This window comes from Pleurodeles waltl, chromosome 11 (genome assembly GCF_031143425.1).
Source record: "Pleurodeles waltl isolate 20211129_DDA chromosome 11, aPleWal1.hap1.20221129, whole genome shotgun sequence".
In the NCBI taxonomy this organism is placed as follows: domain Eukaryota; kingdom Metazoa; phylum Chordata; class Amphibia; order Caudata; family Salamandridae; genus Pleurodeles; species Pleurodeles waltl.
The window spans coordinates 312,062,410-312,075,997 of NC_090450.1; the positions used below are offsets into that span (position 1 = coordinate 312,062,410).

Below are 13,588 nucleotides of genomic sequence, written 5' to 3' on the forward strand. Positions count from 1 at the left end.
TTGTATTTTTATGTAATATGATGGGAACACAGGATTTTAACATGTATGCGATGGGGGGGGGGGGGGCTGCCAGTAAAGTCAAGTAAAAGTGGTTTTATTTTAAAATCTATAATAGATTGATAACTATGGTCATGTGCACAGTGCCTTTTATGTACTATGTTTTATCATGAAGAATCTTAAGAGGCAGAAATAGATGGTACTTATTAGTTTGAAATGAATTATGTATTTTTGCACTGCGTATTGGTTTTAATTAACTATGTATTTAATAATAAACTTGAACTTGAATGTGGCAATCTTGCTGGATACCTGGGGTAGAGATTTTTTCTATCACACAACAACTTTTAAATGAACTGTGTACGTATATCAGAATATATCAGAATTATGAATGCACAAATGAAGCACATTTTTGTTATTTCTGAAGTGTGTTGGTGCATTTTATAGTTTTATTAGCAAAACTGCATGTCTGTGCAAATGTAATGGTCATTATAATTGAAAATGTGTTGCTTGTAATGGCAGTGTGCTACCACACCATGAACACTCCACTCTACCCTGCACCATTCCACACCACTGCACTCTATTCTGCACCACTCCATGCAACCTCTCTACTCTACCCTGAACCACTGTACTCTACACCACTGCACTCTTTGCCACTGCACTCTACACCACTCCAGTCTATGCCACACCAATCTCCTCTACACAACTACAGTCTACATCGCTGTACTGTATGCCACTCTACAACACTGCACTCCGCCCCATTGCACTCTATGCCAATACACTCTACGTCAATGCACTTTACTCAGTAACACTGAATTAAATCCCCTGCACTTAACGCCAGTCCACTCTGCACCACTCCACTCTATCATGCACCACTCTAATCTATGCCACTGCATTCTACGATGCTGCATTGTGCACTCTACGCCACTATACTCTGAAACAATCTACGCCAATGCGCTCTACATCAGTCCACTCTAGTGTATGCTACTCTACACAACTCCACACTATGCCCCTCCAACACACAACACTCTCTGCCATGCCACTTTACAACACTCAACTCCACTCTTTATCATTCCATTCTACGATGCTTCATGACAATCTCCTCTATGTCACTAACTTTTAGCCATGTGACCAGCAGGCACCCTGCTGGACAACATGGCTAAAACACATTGGCAAAGCCAATAGCTCTTGCATAGGCGAGACATATTAACTTTGCCAACGCTTGTTCAATTTAAGGAAGTAATCTAGGTTGAAGGAGAGGACATATATAGTACGTATGAGGATAGACAATTTATGAATATGAGTCAGGTTGAAATTTAACAAAACTAATAAATAAAACATTCTTAAAAATAGAGGCATGGAGACCGATGGACTGAAAACCAATAGCAGTAGAAAAATGATTTCATTTGAGCCCCATACTGCTCCAAGGGAGTGAGCACAGCACACGAGTCTGACTCTCTTGAATGTGGCACAGATACACTTAAAAACTGGACCAAACAAGCCTCTGCTTTACATAATAACTTCACAAATATTGTAATAAGAATCCATACGGGTTACAGGCAAATTTGAAGAGAAGATTATGACAATTTCCAGTCCTTCGGGGCCTGCCAAGACATCCTACAGCCTTATTTCTGCTCAGCAGTAAATCATGTTTATGCTTATTAGAAAAGTGTGTGCTGCTCCCTCAAAGCTGTTTCTGAAGCTGCGTGTCTCGTTTTTACAGCCATTCAATACGGTCAGACTGTCTCTGGAAGTCTGACCAAAGATTTAAGATAGCTGAGCAGTGACCTGACAAATACCATTCTACTTTATGAAGTTGTGACTGGTTAGATGATGCGCACAATAACCGCTGGACACTGTATTGATAAGAAGATATCACAGACATTCCTTTGTACAGTGCAAGGTTCACAGAACAGAGTGCAAAACAACACACTATAGAGACCACTTATCGGAGACATTGACACCGGGATCAAGACTAGTGTGAATACCACTGCCATTGTAACCTGATTCCTACCTTTACTGGGTTCTGTGGGTACAGACTGTGTTTATGCACGTGTGATCTAATTTCAGTGTGCCCTAACTTGTGCCTTCTCTGGGTATATGAAACGGTCACAGCTTTACAATCATAGGTCGTTACTGGAATGCACATGATGGGCTGGCCTGCAGCTAATGTATCTAGTGTTGTCCAGGCTGGCACAAAATGAAGATAATCACGAACGGGCGGTATTTTTACCACTTTTAAAAAGCAAATATAAGAATAAAACATCATATAATGTGTTCTAGAGCATCCTTATTGATCCTTTGACTAATAATTAAAGTAGACAAGGAAAGTCAAGCGATGTTAAAAATGATTACGAACGATTTTATATAAAGTCAAATTTAAGTAAAACTTTGGACCTCTTAAAACATGAACGGACGGTATTTTTCTCTGCGGAGGGTGGCCACCCTAGCTGTATGGGCCTGTGGGAACCGTTCCAGTGCATCGTGTATGAGTGTAAATGTTAGTCTTAAACGGTCTTCCTCCTCCTCTGTGGAAGTAGCAGCACAACCTTATCCACTGCTCTAAGGCTGTGTCTTCTGCTGCAGCACGAGTGATCTTCTCATTGACAGGCGATCTCTGGGTCTCCGCTCCACCATTTTGAGACGTAGTATGCATGCCATGAAGGCCAGAAATCTATCTCTCAGTCATGCAAGCCCCACACTCTCTGGCAACTCCCTCTACAGTCTGTGTAGAAGTAATGAAGATTACGCCCTGCCTAATGGTGACTCCAATCTTAGGGACATAAGCTAGTTTCAAGGAGCCATTCTCTCTAATCCTAAAACCCTTCTCTAGAATTCAGGAGCACATGTCAGTTCAGCAAAGAGGCCTTGAACAAAGCACTAAACAGGTTCCTGTTAGGTGAAGGCAACTACGCTTGATAATCTTAGGAAAGTGGTTCCATCACCAGACATGTGATGACATAGCAGGATTGGAAATGTTTCCTCATTGTGATTGGAGTTTCACCCATCCCAATCATTTGCACAATGTAAAAAGGCGGACACATGGAGATGGGATCCCACCCGAGTCATCAGTGAAGTTTGAGGCTATACAACGTTAAACAGTTCTCAGGTGACTTAATTTCATTAAATGTAATCACAAAGTTCATCAAGAGAGCAAACCGACTAGCAAGAGAGGCAAGAGGTGAAGGTGGTACAAACAGCACGAGGGTGTAAATATAGGAAAAGGACAGGAGAAAATACACTGACAGATATAAAACGGTATTTATGCCATACAATACATGCTGATATCAAAATACAATAGGACTTTAATTCATATTATAAATAGTAACACTATAAGTAACAATGAAGAGACAGTTGTGGAGATGTACAATTGGTATTTGCAAGATCAGAAATATCAGCAGACTCCATAACCAATTAACCACCGCTGCACAGAAAGGTTTGTAGTCAAAGAGGGTGACCTAGAGCATGCTCCCCTAGATTTGAAAAATGGCACAATTGGTCATGTTTCTTGCTTTGATAGAAAGCAGTAGCTGAAACAACACCACCACCTGATCCAGACAATTGTTAAAAGTGACCTTTCCTTTCTGCTCATCAACCTGACATCTGTTCTATGCCCTATTCTTATCTCCTTGGCTTTGGTTACCACTACTCCTGCCATTTCAAATGTTAACCCCTACCTTTCTTAACTGCTACCTTTGCTCCAGTTGTATTCTTTGTTTCAAAGGAATGAATAAGCATAGCTTTGGGTGAAACGAAAGTGTCTCTGCTTAATCCTGCCTGCTAAAGATAGACAGCCTTTAAACTCCGCCAGTCTTCTGGAATTGCTATTTTTAGGAATGTAAGCTAATTTGATTAGGTTTGACTGATTTTTCGTAGTATATTTGGACCTTGGCTCACCAACTGAATTCTGAGAGTTAAATCTAGCCCTCCGGTGACAAGAATGAGATCCACCGAACGTACTTTATAAAAGCAAATGAAGATTTGGTATTCTGCAGGAACGAGGGTCTTCACGCATTCCAAGTGACATGAAGGAGTAGGACGCCCTCTGTAATGCACCTAGAAACTGGAACTATTTCTAAGCCTCAGTTCCGATAGCTGGCATGTTGGGATCCTTCAGTGTGCATCCAGCATTTCTATCCACATCTTTCCCACTATCCTCAATACTGTTTTAGTGATTACTACTGATTGTGGTGGTGGCTGTATCTGAGGCCCATACTAAGGCAAAGTCTCATGTTATTAGATAACGCATTACATGTTCTGAAAGCTAACTCCACACAACTCTCAAAGTGATGTTAGGTTTTGTGTCCTTTATCCAAGCCTACCTTTTTGTGAGTACATGAGGATGGGTTCATGACCATGAAAGCCCCTGGGTGAATTATGCTTCCTTATTTGTACTTTGCCTGTCTCTCAACCTAGATAGTAGTACGAAACAAAAGGACACAGGACAGCTCAACTTAGAACACCAGAAATACATAAGGATGTGGGAGAATATGCACAAAAGTCTACTTTCAGGGGTTGTGCATATGCTTGATCGTGTGTGACTATTACCCTGAGTGACCTCTAAAAATGACTGACTTTTTGGTCCATATGGCTTGCAACAGGATTTTGTTTTCTATTGAGGAGGTGAATGGCAGGAAAGACACCCAGAACTCTATGCATATATCCAATATCTGAAAACCACCAAAGTCACCAAAGCCAGTTTCAGAGACCTAGATCTTCAGCGCACCATATATATCTCACATCAGCCACGATTATCTTATTTACACCCACCTGACCATCAGGTTCATTGATATGCCTGTAATTAAACTCTCACTTACCCCAGAGGCAGGATTTGCTGTCCACCCCAACTCTGCTGTGGCTGTCCGCGTGTCCATTAATGTTTCTGTGAGGACAAAAGAGCTAGTTTTAGAATAAGAAGAAATAAAAAAATAGAACATAAAGCAATTGAAGTCACAACATGAGAATCAAAGTTCTACATCACCCCTTTCTCAGAGGGGCTAGGAAACCTGAAAACACAGCTATGTACTCCGTGTGCAACCCATAAAAAGGCAATTTCTTGCAATCCCTGAAAAACTCACAAGCAAGTTTGGTGGCTATGCTGTGATCACCCGGCTACTATAAATTTCTTCTATTACTGCCTTAAGAATTGCCATTGTGTATATTGATCAGCTCTCTGATTGCAAGCCCATGTGGTTTTGCCATATATTTTCTTGGAAGCAGCATAAAAAGCTGCTTTAAGGCTTCAGGTAACTCACTTAAATTCCCAAACTGTTTCCTAATAACTTGTGCCAAACACAAAGCCTTGTTGCAAGGATATCTTGGGAACACTAGGTATGGCTGTGCTCATTCCATAGTTTCAGGGCATCACCAAAGGGACACTGCAATAGTGTAAAATCTAAGTGTAAAAATCAAAATAACCAACTAAAATCAAGCAACACAAATCTGATAATCAATTCTTCAAACATGCTCAAACTTAAATAGCTTTTGACTTTTCTCCCAAACTCACCACTAACAATCTGCTGTTTATCTGAGGACTTTTTAACCTCTAGTTCGGCTCTATTCCCCACACCTCTCCTGATAGACAGCTCTTCCCACCTACCATAGTTCATGTAATTAAACACATTCCAACAAATCACAATGGCCTTCCCACATTCAGTTCAGAACTTGCTTTTCATACTACTCTACCATGTCTTAGTGCAAATTCAGTGTGTCAACCATACCCTTTGATTCCACCTCTCTTTGAAACAATGCAAATGTAGATCCCTGACTCTCCCACTATAGTGTTTTAACTGTAGACCACGGACCGTACACAGTTCCATGGAAAGCAGTCTTCAGTACTTGCTAACGTATGATAGTTGAGACACATAATAATTACATATGGAGCGGTAGAGGCATGCTGTATTACCCAGAATATATGCATTTTTTCTGTCCCACCTAGGCCACTGTGAAGAAAGTGCATGTACCTATTCTAGGTCCTTTTTCTTCATCAGCGTATCTCTCCAAACAGTTATGATCATATATCTTAGGTGTGTGTTTCAAATGAATGACTTCTAATTATATGTACTGAAACTGTCCATCACTGCTATAGGTTTGTCAGAACTCTTACTATTTTCAGCCCCTGAAGAAGAATCCTACACAGATGTTGACAAATTTAGCCTTGGTACCGTCCCTTCCCTTACCTCTGTGATTTATCATAGAAAGAAATGATCTCCGCCTTTCTGTGTTCAGCGGTCCAGGGGAGCCGGATTCATGTCAAAATTTCAAGATAACTATGAAGTACAATTGCTTCATGTGGCATAGTAAGCCCAGGAACCCCCATCTGGGAATGCCTGCCGTATACCGTGTATCGTGCGAGGAAAGCACAAAGGTGGGGGGTGGAATATTTACAAAAAGCCTCAGGGTCACATCTACTGATTAGTTGGGTAAGCATGGTTTTCTACCCAGTAGTATTCTGCATTAAAAGTTTTATGAAGCTTGTGTAGAGAAAAACGATCAATACCGAAAGATTCCCCTTATTACACTACCGTCACTAAAGCGTGCATACAACATGCAACGTACACCATGCAATTTGTTCGATGTTTAACACCACTATAAAAAGGCTTATATTTTTCATGTTATAAACACCTGCCACTGGACTTGTACGTAGGTAATTAATTATGACTCTGTAAATGATGCTCGGTACAATGAACTACGCTGCCCATACTAAAATGGCAGACGGGGAACCACGACTTCCCACTTTTTCCATTTCCACTTCCTCCTCTAGTGCTTCTGGTGATTTTGAATGACTGGCTCACCAGTAGCAGTGCGGTTCCGGTTGAGCGTGCACTTGTGAGGATTGTTCTTTTGGAGAGTGAGCAGGTAACTGATTATACAAGGAAATGAAAATAAAATAAGGGCACTTATGGAACGATAGGGAAATGAACCATGCATATACCCTTGCACTTAATGGCATTGCCCTGATTGTTAAATGCCACTCTCAAAGGCGAGAAGGACATCTGCAAACATATTCTCTGTCCAGGTCATTAATGTGTTGTGCAAACAGCTTTGCAATAAGCCCTTTAAGTATGACGTCACCGCAAGCTGCGGGCTTCCGCTCGGAGGAATAACTTTAACCATACATACTCTTTAGTTCCATAGTGTACTTTACTTTCCATTTCTGTCTGGTACACACGAGGCTCCGCTTCACTGATGGTAGAATATTTAAACCTACTTGTTGATAGAACACCAAGTGGAGTCATGCAGTACAATAAGTCACAATTAAATTTCACTCATATTTCAGGTGATCAGACAGTGTCGACTTTTCCAGAAGCACAGAGTAATGTGTCTGTATTCGAAGCCGCAAATAAATGAAAGAGGAAGAGGTAAATGGAAGTGCTTCAGTTATATGCTGGGCCACTGAAATTATGTGGCAGGAAAGGACCAAATTATGAGGCAGGGTTGACTTATTTATTTGGCAAGAAAAGTCCAATTAGGCATTTACAACGCCAGCAGCTCTAACTCTCGCAAATGTGAGACCTGGTGCATTGCAAATGCTTGTTTCTTTTCATTATATGCTCCCTTCAAAGTATATCACGCGCAGGCGAAAGCAACGAGCCAAGAGTACTGCGTGATGCCTTCAGAAGAGAAGTCAGGATAAAAGACACAACGACACTCTAAGTGCCAAAGGCTAGTGCAGAGAGCAGTGCCCCCTGGGCGAGGCTTTCAGTATCTGAGGTTTGTTGTTCCCTGAATATCTGACCCAACTTCTCCTTCCAGTTCGATAGCCCCTGCCACCCCTTGATGGAGATGGACAGCACAGTGACTCTGCTGGATATGGTCTGTGACCTCGTGACACTGGCCGATTGTGGGAGACAAGCCGTCTTACCGCTCGAGCAGAGTAGCTCAACCATGAAGTGAGCTTGGAAAACCTAACCGATCCACTCAATGGTATAGGTAGAGCACATTTTGGCAGCACTTAATAACAACAAACACTGAAATTCAGTGTAAAAGTGCGTTATATCGTAATATTCTATTGTTGAGTATGTTAGGAAATTAACTGTTAACTATTATACTCCCTACGCAAACCATCGTATTAATCCTTCTGTGGCAATTCTATGCATAAATGTGATAATTCTTATTTTTTGCACTATTGTTTGACAGAAACTGGCGCTACTTTGGAATTCCACTTTTCTTTCCTCTCTCCTCTATTCTCTCACAATCTCCATCTCTCGCGCGCACACATGTACTTTTTTCTCCATACTCAGTTGTTTTTAGGCTGAGCATAGCAGTGCAAGTGCTGCTTTTCTGACGTGTTGGTATTCACCTGGGCTTTTAACAACGCCCTCATCACGCCCATCACAACCACTCATTCGTGGGCTTGCCCTTCAAAAATCAATTAATAACATTGGTAAATGGCTTACGTTTGTACCTCCTCGGGGAGGTTTTGTTACCGCCTTGGCCATTGACCCTAATCGCTAATTGCACTTTTGCAGATAAGTTTGACTGCAAGCGAACTTCTTTTTCCTTTTGTGTGTCTCTTCACGCTGATGCTCATGGCGACCGTGGCGCTGTGAAGCGGCTCGCTTATGTGAAACTATTTTACTTTTAATTTTCAATTCATGTGGCAAGAAAAGTCCTGTTAGGAGTTTACAACGCTAATAGCTCTACCTCAAGCAAATGCGAGACCCGTTGCATTGCAAATACTTGTTTCTTGCTTCTCTCGCAATCTTTCCCCAGTTTAACGAACATTCACATGGAAATGTTCACCATGGAATTAAAGCACAGACTAAAGCTGTGATCATGAAGTCATCACTGATAATGTTCATGCTTTCCTTCTGAAATGAAGACTAAAAGCAATGAATACTTTTGGTACGAAGATTCAATATCACTGTGTCTTTTTGAGTCAAAAACAGATGCATTTCAAAGAGGTTTAGCAATCAAATCCAATACACACACAGGCTCTTTCTCTAAAACACACAAAACAAACAGCCTTAAAAAGCAACACGCTCCATAACCAACAGAGCAACACAGTCCCTGTGATTTTTTTGAGGGTGCACAAATGTGTAAACACTGATTTTTTTGAAGTTTCACAACACTGTAAAACACTTAAAAACACCAAAGTTCCCAGGAGCTATTGTGGAGTCTGGGAGGCCATGGAGGAGGAAGAGTGAAAAGGCTTAAACAGCATCGCTAAGGTTACTTTCTGGTAGAAATGTTTTCTCCTCTTTAGTAGAAGGAGCTGCTGCAGGACCGGCTTAGTTTTCCTGGTGATGTGTTCCTTGAAGGAGCGTTTTGTGTTCAGGGTGAATCCGAGAGACTTTGCATTGGGTAGATGTTCAGGTTTGAATCTATCCAGGTTCATGTCATTTAGCAAGTGGAATGGTGTGGGGTGTCTTGAGAGCTTAAGGGAAGATGCCTTGGATGAGGGAGTTATTGATTATGGTGAGTGGTGGTGAGAGAACTTCTCCAGGGAGGGCTTTAATGAAGAGTGTGGGTAATGCATTTTCTAAATAGGTGGTGGTTTTCAAGGAGTTAAGTATGTCAGTAGATCTTTGAGACACAGAGGACTGAAAAGTGACCATTTTAGGAGCCAGCAGAGAAAAGAGTGCTTCAGAAGAGAACCAGGTTTAATGTTGTTAACCTGTTGTTGGATCATCTGTGTTTTTTTCATTGAAGTGGTTGATGATATTGCACGTCTGTGGATTGTCTAACAGTAGGATCAAGCGGGGGATGTTGTGATGCTTGATTCTTTTGATTGTAGTTAGCTTTGGCTGATGCTATGAGCTGTCTGCAATTTACAGAGATGGACATCACTATTGCAGGGTAGTAGGAGTTGTTTTTCTTCCATTTTCTTTTCTATCTTCAGATGGAGACTTTATTGTCTGCAAGGTCTTGGAGTAATGAATGTTTCAGCTTGCACATTTGTGTTTTAGCTGTAGAAGAGATATTCACATGGCTTTCCCGGAGGGCATTGAAGTGGTTTAGAAGGAGGTTAACATCAGATGTGGAAGTGGAAGGCGAGATATAAGTTTGAGCTTTAGGCTATCTATGGAGATGCCTTTTAGGGATTCTATTGTGAGTTTACCACAATCTTAAGGTTGAATAATGAACATTTTGATGGGGATGTGAGATGGTCAGTCCTGTTTAGGGGTATTGGAGGTTTGCACTGGATATTTAATGACGTTAAGTAGGCAGTGTACAAGATGCGGCCACTGGAATGTATAGACTTGACCACAAACTGTACCATATTCAGTTTGTCATTGGGGTTGAGGAGTCTCTCATTTTTTTCATGCTGGGATTGATTGGGAGGTTGAAGGCATTGAGGATAGTAGTATGGGTATGTTGAATGCATGAGGTGAAGAGATAAGAGCATTTTTCTATGTTGAGCCAGTTATACGAAAGCATTTTGCATTTAACAGAACAAATCACAATTTCGGTCTGCTAAGAAATGCTAAATGGCCTTTTTATATGTAGAAAGGCATTTAGGGGACCAGAAAATGCGATTTCTACCCAGAAGAAGTCATATTTTGTGATCCACAAACAGGAAATAGTGTTTTCCTAATTGTGATTTCCTAAGCAAATGTACAAAGCATTTCCTAGATGCGAAATAGGAATTTCGGAAATGCAATTAGCATTGACTCCAAGTCATTGGTAACAATGGCTAATTTTAAAAAATGCACCCAAAATGCATTTTTAAAAGCTATTGTTAGAAATTAGGTCTCTGGTTGGCAGTGGTTTGCACCCTGTTCAAGTATGGACCCTCAATCTAGTCAGGGTAAGGGAGTCACACAGCTAAGATAACCCCTGCTCACCCTCCTTGGTAGCTTGGCACAAGTAGTCAGGCCTATCTCAAAGGCAGTGTGTAAAGTATTTGTATACACACACACAGTAACATAGTGAAAACCCCACAAAAGTACTCCACACCAGTTTAGAAAATGTATCTCAGTAGAACAAGAACAAAATGACAAAAGTCCAACATACCCAAGCAAAGATACACATTTTTAAAGATTAAATCTCAGTAAAGTGCTTAGAAACACAATAGCTCCGACTAGGGCTATCAAAACGTCTTGAAGGACTCATTCCCAGCAGCCCGACACCACTCGAGAGGGAGTGTGGGCTGCTCATGGAGTTGTACAGAACCCAGGTACTGTACTTTTGGAAAACAAGGAAACAAAGATGTTGCACGGAGTCGAGGAGGTGAGACGTAGCTGGAGCCGGTGCGGCGTCAGTTCCTTACTGCCACCAGAGAGGTGAGGCATTGGTTCTTTACTGCTAGGTAGGGGAGGTGAAGCGCTGGTTCCTTACGGTTGCATGAGAGGTGATGCGGCATCAGTGGCGAGGCGTCGGATCCGGCAGGGTCAATGAATCTAGCAGGTCAAGACGTGCGGCGTCGACTTTGCGGCATCGCGATCACACTATGAGGCCACAGGTGCTGCTGAAGAGTCAGAGTCGGGTGTAATGCATTTCGGTGCCACATCACTTGGGACTCATGCTGTGGCTGGACTTTGGAGACGCTGCAGTGGCATCGGGCCTGCAGCCTAGGTTGTGGTCATTGTACCCAATGGGGACCACAGCTCCCGTTCAGGTAGCGGCTCACAGCAGACGACAGCACCGGTTCCGAAGTTGCTCTGGAGACAATGTACTTGGTTTCTTATTGGTTGCACCTGAAGTCACTCCCTAGGGCCCAAGGTCTGGATTTGGCACCACTGGTAAAGTCAGGACTCTCAGCAAGAGAGCCCAGGAGCTGGCAGATGAAGTGTTTGATGCTCCTGAGACTTCTAACAGGAGACAAGCTCAGTTGAAGCCCTTGGAGAACCTTCAGAAGCAGGATGTAGGCAGAAAAGTCTAGTTCTTTCTCTCCTAGGACACCAGCGCCACATATGCAGAGGCTGGGACCGAGCCTGAACTCAGACCATTGAACGCCGAAGCGAAGGATGAGGTGCTGCAGATCTGGGCTGTGGACGGAGGCGGCCCAGAGCTTGACCCGGGAACGATGCTTCTCTGCCACGGGTCGTCGGCTCCTTTCCCCCTGCCTCTCCCTGGAAGCCTGGATCCGCGGTTGAAGTTCTGGATGAAGCTAGGGCAGGGAGCCCTGGCTTCACCATGAGCATGACTCTGAGTCGCGAGCGTGCGCAGAAAGCGCCTGAGGGGGCCCTCCTCAACGCAACACAGCAGTCCCAGAAACAAAGCAAAGGTATAGAGGGTGCCAACTGTAAAAGTCAAATAATGCTAGGGGGTGCGCGTAAGGAGGCACAAGGGCACAACAAATCTTTGATTAGCAAGAAGAGGGAGGGCCTTATTAAAGATAAATTGCAGCAGCTAACTTATGGGGGAAGCCAGGAGACTTTGGAAAGAAATACTGCTGTAAAGAATCCCTATACAGAATCTCCCTTGTTCTCGCTCTTTAAAGTGGGGCCCAGAGGACCTGGGGCTATGCAAAGCACTACTGATTGTTTCTTAGGGGCAAAGGAGGCAAATATTGAAAACTGTGCAGGGGAAGTTTAGAAGGAAGGCCTGGCTCATCAGAAAGTAACAGTATAGACATGCCCACCCCATTAGAGGAAAGCAGGGTTTCCTTTCCGATCCCATTGTCGGTTCTGATATTGAGCCCTACAGCTCAGCCCATAAACTCGCAGTCTATTGACTTTGACGCTCAAAATGTTTCAAATCTCCTCACCTCATTGACTGAGGAAATAAGAGGAAAGTTCTTGATCTCTGAGCAGAACCAAGCAAAGATTAAAACATCGTGTGAGATCACGGAGACTAAAATAAATACATTAACAAAAAATATGGCCAACTTGGAAAATGCAGTAAAAAAGCTTGATGTGCAGGAACTCTCAAATAAACAAGAGATTCAACAATTAAAATCAGGGTAGAAGTTTCCACAAGACAGGCTGGGAAAACAACATGAGACTGAACAATGTTAGATTACTGAATGTTCCGGAGGAGGTCGAAGGGAAGGATATCAAAGCCTATGTGATCTCGCTAATTAGAGAATTTTTCCACACCTAATAGCACATTAATTTGGAGGACGATATTCAGAGAGTACATATGATGTTGAAGCAAAATAAAAATATGTCAGTGACTCAAATAGAAAACAATGCCGTGAGGCTGAGGTTGCAGCCCTAATTCAGCAAAAACAGATTCTGATGATATACCTTTGTAAATAGAAAAAAAAAAGCGCTACATAATATAGCCCACAAAATAATTATAGTGGACACCAGAGGGTGGAAAACACAGCCTGCATCACCAGAAACAACAGGAAGACCACCTCACAGAGTTTATTGAAGACACTCACATACCCATTCATGTCAACACTGCCATTGGGTAAGATCTATGGCAAGGAACAGATGCAGATTCCCCTTCAAAGGAGAAAGACAACTATCTGTCAAAACCATATTTTCCTGATGACTCCACCTTGCATCTCACACTAAGTGGGAGAACTTCTAAAACATAATGGGTTTTTGCTGGAAGAAGAACAGAAAGAGACAGTTCTACTGCTTGAGACAATACTCCAATACAGAAGCAAAAACCAAACCTTCCTATGGCACTTCACATTACTTAAGAAAGAAGACCTCATCGAAAGGCGTGACACCTAGGTTGGAGTGACACCTAG

At 42.4% G+C, this 13,588-nt stretch overlaps 1 protein-coding gene across 3 annotated transcripts in view; it reads right to left on the reverse strand.

Annotated features, from left to right (window-relative positions):
• Window positions 1-13,588, reverse strand: part of EPHB1 (EPH receptor B1) — a 754,401-nt gene that overhangs the window by 569,762 nt on the left and 171,051 nt on the right. For all 3 annotated transcript variants that reach the window (XM_069213561.1, XM_069213563.1, XM_069213562.1), the window contains exon 2: window positions 4,812-4,876. In XM_069213561.1, coding sequence (XP_069069662.1) covers window positions 4,812-4,876 — 65 coding nt within the window. The remainder of the gene's footprint in view (window positions 1-4,811; window positions 4,877-13,588) is intronic.